The sequence below is a fragment of the Oncorhynchus mykiss genome, chromosome 1 (assembly GCF_013265735.2).
Source record: "Oncorhynchus mykiss isolate Arlee chromosome 1, USDA_OmykA_1.1, whole genome shotgun sequence".
Classification (NCBI taxonomy): Eukaryota; Metazoa; Chordata; class Actinopteri; order Salmoniformes; family Salmonidae; genus Oncorhynchus; species Oncorhynchus mykiss.
In genome coordinates, this window is record NC_048565.1 from 76588659 (window position 1) to 76601075 (window position 12417).

The 12417-nt window shown below is 39.0% G+C and overlaps 1 protein-coding gene across 2 annotated transcripts in view; it reads left to right on the forward strand.

Moving 5' to 3' along the window:
- Positions 1–12417, forward strand: part of LOC110529657 (ryanodine receptor 2) — a 92189-nt gene that overhangs the window by 56784 nt on the left and 22988 nt on the right. The window contains exons 71-80 of one of the 2 annotated variants that reach the window (XM_021612105.2): positions 1159–1221; positions 1764–1883; positions 2091–2200; positions 4130–4226; positions 6869–6993; positions 7736–7787; positions 7912–7953; positions 8312–8411; positions 8585–8664; positions 9219–9295. In XM_021612105.2, the coding sequence (XP_021467780.2) occupies positions 1159–1221; positions 1764–1883; positions 2091–2200; positions 4130–4226; positions 6869–6993; positions 7736–7787; positions 7912–7953; positions 8312–8411; positions 8585–8664; positions 9219–9295 (866 nt within the window). The remainder of the gene's footprint in view (positions 1–1158; positions 1222–1763; positions 1884–2090; positions 2201–4129; positions 4227–6868; positions 6994–7735; positions 7788–7911; positions 7954–8311; positions 8412–8584; positions 8665–9218; positions 9296–12417) is intronic. The other variant, XM_036985673.1, reaches the window with a different exon arrangement.

Below are 12417 nucleotides of genomic sequence, written 5' to 3' on the forward strand. Positions count from 1 at the left end.
ATTCAGAGCTATGTGGAGTACTAAACACACACCTTAATCTTTCACTGTACAGTGAACTACAATTATTTTTTTGTTTCACCTTTATTTATACAGGTAAGTCAGTTAACCTTTAGCGTCGAGCAATCCCGTATCCGGGAGCGTAATCATAGCCTCAAGCTCATTACCATAACGCAACGTTTCCTATTCATGTAAATCGCAAATGAAATGAAATAAATATATTGAAACACAAGCTTAGCCTTTTGTTAACAACACTGTCATCTCGGATTTTCAAAATATGCTTTAACCAAAGCTACACAAGCATTTGTGTAAGAGTATTGATAGCCTAGCATAGCATTCAGCAGGCAACATTTTCACAAAAACAAGAAAAGCATTCAAATAAAATCATTTACCTTTGAAGAACTTTGGATGTTTTCAATGACGAGACTCTCAGTTAGATAGCAAATGTTCATTTTTTCCCAAAAGATGATTTGTGTAGACGAAATAGCTCCGTTTTGTTCATCACGTTTGGCTAAGAAAAAAACAAAAATGCAGTCACTTACAACGCCAAACTTTTTTCCAAATTAGCTCCATAATATCGACAGAAACATGACAAACGTTGTTTAGAATCAATCCTCAAGGTGTTTTTCACATATCTATTCGATAATCTATCAGTGGTGGCAGCTGGCTTCTCATCAGAAGAAAACGGAAAAATACTGCAGCTGGAGATTACGCAATAATTGCGACGGAGGACACCAAGCGACCACCTGGTAAATGTAGTCTCTTATGGTCAATCTTCCAATGATATGCCTACAAATACAAATATGGCACTCACAGACAATATCTTTGCAGTTTTGGAAGCGTCAGAGTGTTTTTCTTTCCAAAGCTGTCAATTATATGCATATTCGAGCATCTTTTCGTGACAAAATATCTTGTTTAAAACGGGAACGTTTTTCATCCAAAAATTAAAAGAGCGCCCCCTATATCGAAGAAGTTAAGAACAAATTCCTATTTACAATGATGACCTGTCAGGGACTGAGTGCAGCACGTAAATGACATGTCTATACCTGGTACTGCTCAAAGATGTTTTGTCACTGTATGTCATGTAACTGCAATGTGCAAACCCCATGTTTTGTGTCTCCAATCTGCTATCGTTAATAATGACAGCTCACTGCTTTTCAGAAGGACACAGAGGACGAGATTCGAGAGAGCATTCATAATGGCCTGCTACGTCTTCTGAGCAAAGTAATTGCAGTCATAGTACATATGATTTAAACCCCATGGTTTTCCTTGTCGTACTCATAGCACACAGAATACACAGGAACCATAGGTCCAAACTATCTATTAACTTGCCCACATCTTATGTAGCTATTACAACAATGCTTATTTTGCCACTTCAATTATCATATCACATAAATTAACTGAATACATCCATGTATAAAACACACATGATCAGCTTCAGTAATCTAACCCCACTAACTAGAACTGCCAATGATGTCTTTTGAGCCACATGTGAATTGAAAATTTTAATATCTCTGCCATTTTTCAAGTCATGCCCCCCCCTGTCCTTGACTTTTCCTAAATAGTCTATTTAAAACACTGATGTTGTCCTGCAGGGGGCAGCGGATGGGGCCTTCCTGGGGCATACATTAACACTTCATTATAAAAACATTTATAAAACATTTTTGCAGTGGAGCTGTTAAATGCATATATGGGAAACACTGAATGTGTATGTGCCAAGTCCCAGCGACGCTTGTGCTAACAGTCTGCTCTCTGTGTTGTACCAGCGGGAGGCCCCAGGGGCTCGGTGGCAGGACTTCCCAGGCCCCAGACGGGACACCTCGGACCCTCTGAGGACAGTAGAAAGGGTCCTGGACATTGCTTGCGTGCTTTACCACCTGGACCAGGTGGGCTTAGCGAATGCTGCTCTCTTACCCTATGATATGCTATTAGTAGAGCTTTTAGTGAAGCCTTGAATCACAGAAGTTAGCTACTCTCTGGCTCCCAAAGCTATTTAGACTTGGCTATGGTTGTGTAACAAAATACCTTTTGAAAAGTAGCTAAAAACGCAATTTGATTGTTATCTGAATCTGAACATTTGCCTTTGTCTATAGGTAGAACATCCCCAGAGGAAGAAGGCAGTGTGGCACAAGCTGTTATCCAAACAGAGGAAGAGAGCTGTAGTGGCCTGCCTTAGAATGGCTCCTCTCTACAACCTACCCAGGTATCGCAGAAACCTCAGCTAGTGGATGAGTGGTGTCAGGTTTAATAGAAAAGACATGGGCACAGTTTAATTTACCAATAGACCACAGTAAACAGTGGTTCATTTGGTAAGTACAGTGAGAATATGAAATGGCAGAGCAGGATATTGAAGTGTGTTGGTGATTGGGATGCACTGTAAAACCCAGAGATGACCCACTGGGCACAAACTGTTGGAATCAGCATTGTTTCAGCGTAATTTGTCAATGTATTGTGACGTGGAAACTATGTGTAAAATGCATTTGATTTGAAAAAAGTAATCAACCCTCAACTGTTGTTTTGATTATGAAATTTCAACCACAAGATTGTCATCCTGGTAACCAAATTTCAATATAGACAAACCCTTTAGAAAATATGTCAGATCTTCAATGTTATATCCACTATCAGAATTTTTTGGGGGGGCTGGACAGTACAACTACTGGATAATTGATTTACAGCTACCTTTTGGGTTTTAACCAAGCCCAGTTTAGCTATGATGTTTGTCACTGGCTATTACCAATGTGCTATCGCGAGAATGATTGTAAAGAGATCTCCACTTAAGAACTAAATAGATTCATTGTTGTTATCAAAGTCATTCCAAAGAGTAGATTTTGCAGAGATAATCAAATGTGACCAGACTTTATCACTCAAATATCATCAATGATGCTATTTATGCCTACAGTATATAGCATCTGCAAAGTAATCAACAGCTATTGTTTCAATTCAACCCATAATTCAACTAAAAATAGACAATATAATAGGCCTAGTGTTTCAAGCTCTGGTTGATTTCAAATGGAATTATATTTTGTGATATTGAATTGTGTTTGGTTGTCAACGCAACCAAATATCAACATTTGAAGAAGATGTACAGTATATTCTGCTTGGATAGTTCCATCTGTGCCACTGACTTAGTCTGGCTTTAAATTCAGTTTGTCTGCAAATTAATAATTGATATGTTAGATTCACATCTCCATCTCAACCAGAAATCTAAGCTAAACAATAGGACTAAATCAAATCAAACATTATTTAAAGTATGTTTAAGGTTTGATTTGATTTAGTCCTATTCTTGATGTGATTCCAGCATATCAATTATTACAAGTAATATTAAATTGTAATAATGAAAAGTGATATTGAATTGTGTTTGGTTGACAATGCAACCAAATATCAACATTAAAAGAGATGTACAGTGGGGAGAACAAGTATTTGATACACTGCCGATTTTGCAGGTTTTCCTACTTACAAAGCATGTAGAGGTCTGTCATTTTTCACATAGGTACACTTCAACTGTGAGAGACGGAATCTAAAACAAAAATCCAGAAAATCACATTGTATGATTTTTAAGTAATTAATTAGCATTTTATTGCATGTTTATTGCAAGTATTTGATCACCTACCAACCAGTAAGAATTCCGTCTAGGGAAAGACTTTTGGGTGACAACTAAACCAAAAATCTGACATTGTTTTCCATTGGAATTTTGTTGTGCTTTAAGATGGTTGAAAGCATAGTGATAACACATTATAAATTCAACAACATTTTGTCTGTCTTATTGAGTGGGTGAATATAGGTTGTAATCTCATTGATCAACTAAATATTACCCAATTATCCATGTTGAAATGGCGTGGTGTTCTCAGTGGGAAGTCCATATAGGCAGGTGTATGAACACAGCAATGTTAGCATAGTAAAAGGCTTGTGGGTTTGTACAGTGATATAACTTCTAGATTTACATACAAGATTAACATATAAGCTAGCAGCCCCAAGACAATTCTCCACCATCTGTCCAATGTAAAAGGAGCCTGAGTTAGATTAAATAAGAAGCCTTGAACTCATGAGTCTAATCACAACTCATTCCTATACGCTATTCCTTCCTGTGTCTCGATTCTCCCTCTCTCCCCTGCTTCACTTACCTCCTCTATAGGCACCGGGCTGTCAACCTCTTTCTACAGGGCTATGACAAGTCCTGGATATATGCTGAGGATCACTCCTTTGAAGAAAAGTTGGTTGACGATTTGGCTGTAAGTGTCAGTGTGAGCATTCTCAACCGGCAACAGTGTGAAAGTTTAATTCAACTCATTACTTCATCTTTGTACGACTCTTTCACACTGTCTTATTATAGCTATCCATTCATTCATGTTATCAGTTTTCTGGTGTTTCATTACTACTTCATTCATTGTTTGATTGGACACATTTGCCATTGAGTTTTACCTAGTGATTATTTGTGAGGGCTCTATTATTTGGGTTGTCACCCTTACGTAAAAAACACGTGATTTTCAACATCTGAAATCATATAGTTTTTCTGTGAGGGCAGTGTTACTCTGGGTTCAATTAGAACTTTGTTTCTCTCCATGGAAGTATGATTGGGGGAAATAACAATGCAAAGCTCAATTCCCAGACACTTCCGGCACTCAGTGGGCTTAACAACTAAATAGAGTGCTAAAAAGGGTGTTAACCCTATCAGTCCCAAGACCGCAGCAAAAATCTGCTATTCATTTATCTGGCTTTCATTTATCTGCATGTCCAGCCCTTATATTTAGCCTCACAATAAAGTGTTTTACCATTTTATTTTCAGGACAACCAGAGCACAAAACAATTTGACATTAACAGTTGCATTCATAAGTTTAAAGGTCCACCAAAGCAAAAACATAATAAAATATGAATTTATATTAATGCTGTAAGTACAGACATGGTTTACTCAGTGGGAAATTAATATCCAACTAGTCAGGGATAACTGTTTGGGGTTTGTGACAGCAACTACAGTGCCTTCAGAAAGTATTCATACCTCTTGACTTATTCCACATTTTGATGTGTTACAGCCGGAATTCAAATTGGATGAAATAAAACATTCTCACACACAATTCCCCATATTGACAAAATTGTTATTGTCCTGTTGAAAGGTGAATTTGTATCCCAGTGTCTGTTGGAAAGCAGACTGAACCAGGTAATCTAGGATTTATTCCATTTATTTTTATCCACATAAACTCCCTAGGCCTTACCGATGACAAGCATACCCATAACATGATTCACCATGCTAGAAAATATGAAGAGTGGTACTGTACTCAGTGAGGTGTTGTGTTGGATTTGCCCCAAACACAATGCTTTGTATTCAGGATATAAAGTTAATTTCTTTCCCACAATTCTGTAACCATTTAAAGTCATTGGCCTCATGGTGAAATCCCTAAGTTTCCTTCCTCTCTGGTAACTGAGTTAGGAAGGACGCCTCTATCTTTGTAGTGACTGGGTGTATTGACACACCATCCAAAGTGTAATTAATAACTTCATGCTCAAAGAGATATTCAATGTCAGTTTTTTTACCCATCTACCAATAGATTCCCTTCTTTGCAAGGCATTGGAAAAACTCCCTGGTCTTTGTGGTTGAATCTGTGTTTGAAATTCACTGCTCGACTGAGGGGCCTTACAGATGTGTGTCGTACAGAAATTAGGTAGTCATTCAAAAATCATGTTATACACTATTGCTCAGAGTGAGTCTATGCAACTTATTATATGACTTGTTAAGCTCATTTTACTCCTTCACTTATTTAGGCTTGCCATAACAAAGGGGATGAATACTTATTGACTCAAGACATTTCAGCTATTCATTTTTTAATTAATTTATAAACATTTCTAAAAACATAATTTCACTTTGACATTATGGGGTATTGTGTATAGTCGTCCAAAATCACAATTTAATACATTTTAAATTCAGGCTGTAATACAATAAAATGTGCAATTAGTCAAGTGGTCTGAATACTTTCTGAAGGCACTGTATGTGAGCTTATAACAGTATTATAGACACTATGTCCTGGGATTTCCTTTTATCTTCTATGCAGAGGAACCCCTTACCTTCTAACTCTTGTGTAGCTTGTGTCATAGAGCAAAACTTGTGCATATTTTTGAGAGTCTCAGCTTTTCATAGGTAAAGTAGATTTTAATAGTTTGTAGCTCAAACCATTTGGACTCTACAGACGTTTTTGTCAAGGGATCATCCCTTGTCTCACGAACACCGCTCTAGGTTCCCGTCAATCACACACACTAATGTTTGTTACCATTGTATACAGAATCTGGTACAACCCAGAAGTCTGTATCTCAAGCACACTATGTACAAAAGAGGATAGAAGTCCTAAATCAAGCCAGCGTTGCGGTGGAACTCATTGGCTTAAGGGATGGGTGACTGAATTGATGTATATGACATTGGGTCTGAGGGGGGGTCAGGCATGGGCGCCTATACTGTAGATAGACGGTCAGTGTGACGCACATGTACAGAGTGGGTGTTGAGCCAAAAGGCTCCTTAACAGCTTCTACCTCAAAGCCATGAGACTGCTGAACAATTAATCAAATGGCCACCCGGACTATTTGCATTGACACCCTCCCCTTTGTTTTTACACTGCTGTTTATTATCTACGCATAGCCACATGTACAAATTACCTCAACAAACCTGTACCCCCGCACATTGACTCGGTACCCCCTGAATATAGCCTCATTATTGATATTTTAGTGTTAATTTTTTATTTTATTATTTTTTACTTTAGTTTATTTAGTAAATATTTTCTTAAAACTGCATTGTTGGTTAAGGGCTTGTAAGTAAGCATTTCACAGTAAGGTGATTCGGCGCATGTGACAAATAAAATTGTATTTGATTAGTGGTGTGTTTACGTTGCAGAGAGCTGGAAAGCAGGAGCGTTCTGAGAGAGAGGAGGAAGGGGATGGAGAGGACGATGACAAACAGATTGATCCGCTCCTGCAGCTCATCACACTGTTCAGTCGGAGTGCTCTGACCGAGAGGAGGTGTGTGTGTGTGTGTGTGTGTGCACACTCCAGTGTTATTCCTGTATTAAGGACAATCAGAGGTAAAACATCAGAATATTGGGCCTCCCAAGTGGGGCAGCAGTCTAAGACACTGCATCGCAGTGAATGAAACATCACTACAGACACGGGTTCAATCCCAGGCTGTGTCACAACTGGCCGTGACTGGGAGTCCCATAGGGTGGCGCACAATTGGCCCAGTGTCGTCCGTGTTAGGGGAGGTTTTTGCTGGGGGGGGCTTTACTTGGCTCATCAAGCTCTAGCGACTCCTTGTTGCGGGCCAGGCACCTGAGGGTGTGTTTCCTCCGACACATTGGTGCGGCTGGCTTCTGGGTTAAGCGAGCGGGTGTTAAGAAGTGCGTGTCATGTTTCGGAGGACGCATGACTTGACCTTCGCCTCTCCTGAGCCCGTTGGGGAGTTGCAGCGATGAGGAAAGATCTTAATTGGATCGCAATTGGATATCACAAAATTGGGGAGAAAAAGGGAGTAAATAAAAAATAAACATCAGATTATTAAACTTCCTAGTTTTATTGAATTAGAAACATTTGCCTTATCCATTTTTTTATTCGGAGCACTATAGTTTAGTTTTATCGGCTGTGCAATGAGTCATTATCTTTTCCTATCCTCAGTTGCAAAGGAAAGTTAATTGAAATGTTTATTCAAATTCTAAAGCAATTAGCCTTGCCTGCGCTGACATTTCTCTGTCACTTCCCATGTCCACAGTAAGCTTGGCGATGACAGTCTTTACATGTCCTATGCTGCCATAATGGCAAAGGTAAGACAGAGGATACAGTAGCAGTGTGTATTTCTATACTTGGGAATGTTCTTATTCATCACTGTTCATCTGAGATTCTCAACTTCTGCTCAATCCATCTTTCTGGCCAATCAAATCTCCCCAGAGTTGCTGTGGTGAAGAGGATGAGGAGGTGAAAAGCTTTGAAGTAAGTTACTCAATTCCGCCGTTCAATACAATCTCATGATGGAAATACAATCTCATGATGGAAATACAATCTCATTATGGAAAGATAGACACTTAAAAAAAAACACTACAGAGGAAGAGAAGGTGAAAAGCTTTGAAGTAAGTGACTCATTTCTCTCCTATGTAGTATGTTTTTCTATATTTCATTCATTTTGATCATTTTAATCATGAGATTGTATTGGTTTATTAATGAGTTGATAATTAGTTAATTGAGTGGTCTGTTGCTTTGTTTGCAAATGGATTATTCAGTCCAATATTGATTGACTGACTGACATCAGATTGATTTGATTATTTTGTTGGATGGATCTATGGATTATCAGGAGAAGGAGATAGAGAAACAGAAGCTGTTGTATCAGCAGGCCAGGCTGCATGACCGTGGAGCTGCTCAGATGGTCCTCCAGACTATCAGTGCTAGTAAAGGTAACCAAGTACCAACTGTTTTTGAATGTGGCATTTTAGATATCACTAAAGTATTCAAAGTTACCTACAATCCAAAATACAGTAATGTTTAAAGATTGAAAGTCAATTGAAAAATGGCTTGTGATTGTTGCAATTTGTGGCATTGAGTTGATGTAATTATTTATTTCACAAAGGTGACATGGGGTCCATGGTGGCCTCCACTCTGAAGCTTGGTATTTCTATTCTGAATGGAGGAAATACCACTGTTCAGCAGGTACGGTTAGTCTTTGATAAAATAATTAGTTACCGATTTTAGCTACAGGTGAGGACACTTTGTTCTGAATGCTGGTTCAGGTAAACACCGTTCAGGCTAAGAATGAACTATATTTGTTACTTTTCCACACTTTCTCCAAGCATTTTTTTCACTCTATATAAATGTAGGATCTTAATTTGAGCCAGTTTGCAACAGCAGGAAAATAATCCTGCAGCAATAAGAAATGTGAATTATTATGTGGATTATAATTAATGGCCATTTTTGTAGAGGTTGATACATTTTTCGTAAGGGAAAATCTAGTCTGAAATTTCTAAATGGAAATTACAAACTTCAGAAACCCAAATACACTACAAATTTTACATTTCCAGCATTGCAGGACAGTTATCCTGCAACAGGGTGATCAAATTAAGATCCTGCATCTGTACCGCAAGTTACATGGCTGTTACATACAACATCATGATGATATTCTCAACAAGAGGAATATCCTTTTCTCTTTGTCATGCAATATTGTCTCATCCTATATTCAGCTAATTGTTTGATGTTTTGTTTCACAGAAAATGTTGGATTACCTGAAAGAGAAGAGGGATGTGGGTTTCTTCCAGAGTGTGGCAGGACTCATGCAGTCTTGTAGGTGGGTACATATGGGGCCGGCTCCAGGCATAAGTGACCTAAACTGTTGAAGTCGTAAGTTTACACACACTTAGGTTGGAGTCATTAAAACTAGTTTTTCAACCATTCCACAAATTTCTTGTCAACAAACTATAGTTTTGGCAAGTTGGTTAGGACATCTACTTTGTGCATGACACAAATAATTTTTCCAACAATTGTTTACAGACAGATTATTTCACTTATTCACTGTATCACAGTTCCAGTGGGTCAGAAGTTTACGTGCACTAAGTTGGCTGTGCCTTTAAACAGCTTGGAAAATTCCAGAAAATGATGTCATGGCTTTAGAAGCTTCTGATAGGCTAATTTACATCATTTGAGGTGTACCTGTGGATGTATTTCAAGGCCTACCTTCAAACTCAGTGCCTCTTTGCTTGACATAATGGGAAAATCAAAAGAAATCAGCCAAGACCTCAGAAAAAAATGGTTCATGGTTCATCCTTGGGAGCAATTTCCAAACTCCTGAAGGTACCACGTTCATCTGTACAAACAAGAGTACGCAAGTATAAACACCATGGGACCACGAAGCCGTCATACTGTTCAGGAAGGAAACGTGTTCTGTCTCCTAGAGATGAACGTACTTTGGTGAGAAAAGTACAAATCACTCCCAGAACAACAGCAAAGGACCTTGTAAGATGCTGGAGGAAACGGGTACAAAAGTATCTATATCCACAGTAAAACGAGTCCTATATCGACATAACCTGAAAGGCCGCTCAGCAAGGAAGAAGCCACTGCTCCAAAACGACCATAAAAAAGCCACGCTACGGTTTGCAACTGCACATGGGGACAAAGATCGTACTTTTTGGAGAAATTCCCCTGGTCTGATGAAACAAAAATAGAACTGTTTGGCCATAATGACCATTGTTATGTTAGAAGGAAAAAGGGGGAGGCTTGAAAGCCAAAGAACACCATTCCAACCGGGAAGCACTGGGGTTGCAGCATCATGTTGTGGGGGTGCTTTGCTGCAGGAGGGACTGGTGCACTTCACAATACAGATGGCATCATGATTGGAAAATGATGTGGATATATTGAAGCAACATCTCAAGACATCAGTCAGGAAGCAAATGGGTCTTCCAAATGGACAATGACCCCAAGCATACTTCCAAAGTTGTGGCAAAATGGCTTAAGGACAACAAAGTCAAGTTATTATAGTGGCCATCACAAAGCCCTGACCTCAATCCTATAGAAAATTTGTGTGCAGAACTGAAAAAGTGTGTGCGAGCAAGGAGGCCTATAAACCTGACTCAGTTACACCAGCTCTGTCAGGAGGAATGAGTCAGAATTCACCCAACTTATTGTGGGATGCTTGTGGAAGGCTACCTGAAACATTTGACCCAAGTTAAACAATTTAAAGGCAATGCTACCAAATACTAATTGAGTCTATGTAAACTTCTGACCCACTGGGAATGTGGTGAATGACATCAAATCTGAAATAAATTATTCTCTCTACTATTATTCTGACATTTCACATTCTTAAAATCAAGTGGTGATCCTAACTGACCTAAGACAAGGAATTTTTACTAGGATTAAATGTCAGGAATTGTGAAAACCTGAGTTTAAATTAATTTGGCTAAGGTGTATGTAAACTTCCGACTTCAACTGTATATACTACTGGTCAAAAGTTTTAGAACGCCTACTCATTCAAGAGTTTTTGTTGTTTTTACTATTTTCTATATTGTAGAATAATAGTGAAGACATCAAAACTATGAAATAACACATATGGAATCATGTAGTAACCAAAAAAGTGTTAAACAAATAAAAAATATATTTGATATTTGATATTCTTCAAATAGCCACCCTTTGCCTTGATGAAAGCTTTGCACAATCTTGGCATTCTCTCATCCAGCTTCATGAGGTAGGCACCTGGAATGCATTTCAATTAACAGGCTTTCTTTTTTAAAAGTTCACTTGTGGAATTTCTTTACTTCTTGATGCGTTTGAGCCAATCAGTTGTATTGTGACAAGTCTATATTATGGCAAGAACAGCTCAAATATGCAAAGAGAAACGACAGTCCATCATTACTTTAAGACATGAAGGTCAGTCAATCCGGAACATTTCAAGAGCTTTGAACGTTTCTTCAAGTTCAGTCACAAAAACCATCAAGCACTATAATGATTTTGGCTCTCATAAGGAACGCCACCGGAATGGAAGACCCAGAGTTACCTCTGCTGCAGAGTATAAGTTCATTAGAGTTACCAGCCTCAGAAATTGCAGCCCAAAGAAATGCTTCACAGAGTTCAAGTAACAGACACATCTCAACATCCTCTGTTGAGAGGAGAGCCTTCATGACGGAATTGCTGCAAAGAAACCACTACTAAAGGACACCAATAAGAGGAAGAGACTTGCTTGGGCCAAGAAACACAAGGAATGCACATTAATCAAATCAAATTTTATTTGTCACATGTGCCGAATACAGTGAAATTCTTACTTACAAGCCCTTAACAAACAATGCAGTTTTAAGAAAATACAAAACAAATTGTGAGATAAGAATAACAAATAATTAAAGAGCAGCAGTAAATAACAATAGCGGGGCTATGTACAGGGGGTACCGGTACAGAGTCAATGTCAATGTGCGCTGGCACTGGTGTCAAGGTAATTGAGGTAATATGTACATGTAGGTAGAGTTATTAAAGTGACTGTGCATGGGGGGGGGGCAGGCAATGCAAATAGTCTGGGTAGCCATTTGATTAGATGTTCAGGAGTCTTATGGCTTGAGGGTAGAAGTTGTTTAGAAGCTTTTTGGACCTAGACTTGGCACGCCGGTACCGCTTGCCGTGCGATAGCAGAGAGAACAGTCTATGACTAGGGTGGCTGGAGTCTTATACAATTTTTAGGGCCTTCCTCTGACAGGAAGGCAGGAAGCTTAGCCCAGGTGATGTAGTGGGCGGTACGCACTACCCTCTGTAGTGCCTTGCGGTCGGAGGCTGACATTTGCCATACCAGACAGTGATGTAACCCGTCAGGATGCTCTCGATGGTGCAGCTGTAAAACCTTTTGAGGATCTGAGGACCCATGCCAAATCTTTTCAGTCTCCTGAGGGGGAATAGGTTTTGTCGTGCCCTCTTCATTACTGTCATGGTGTGCTT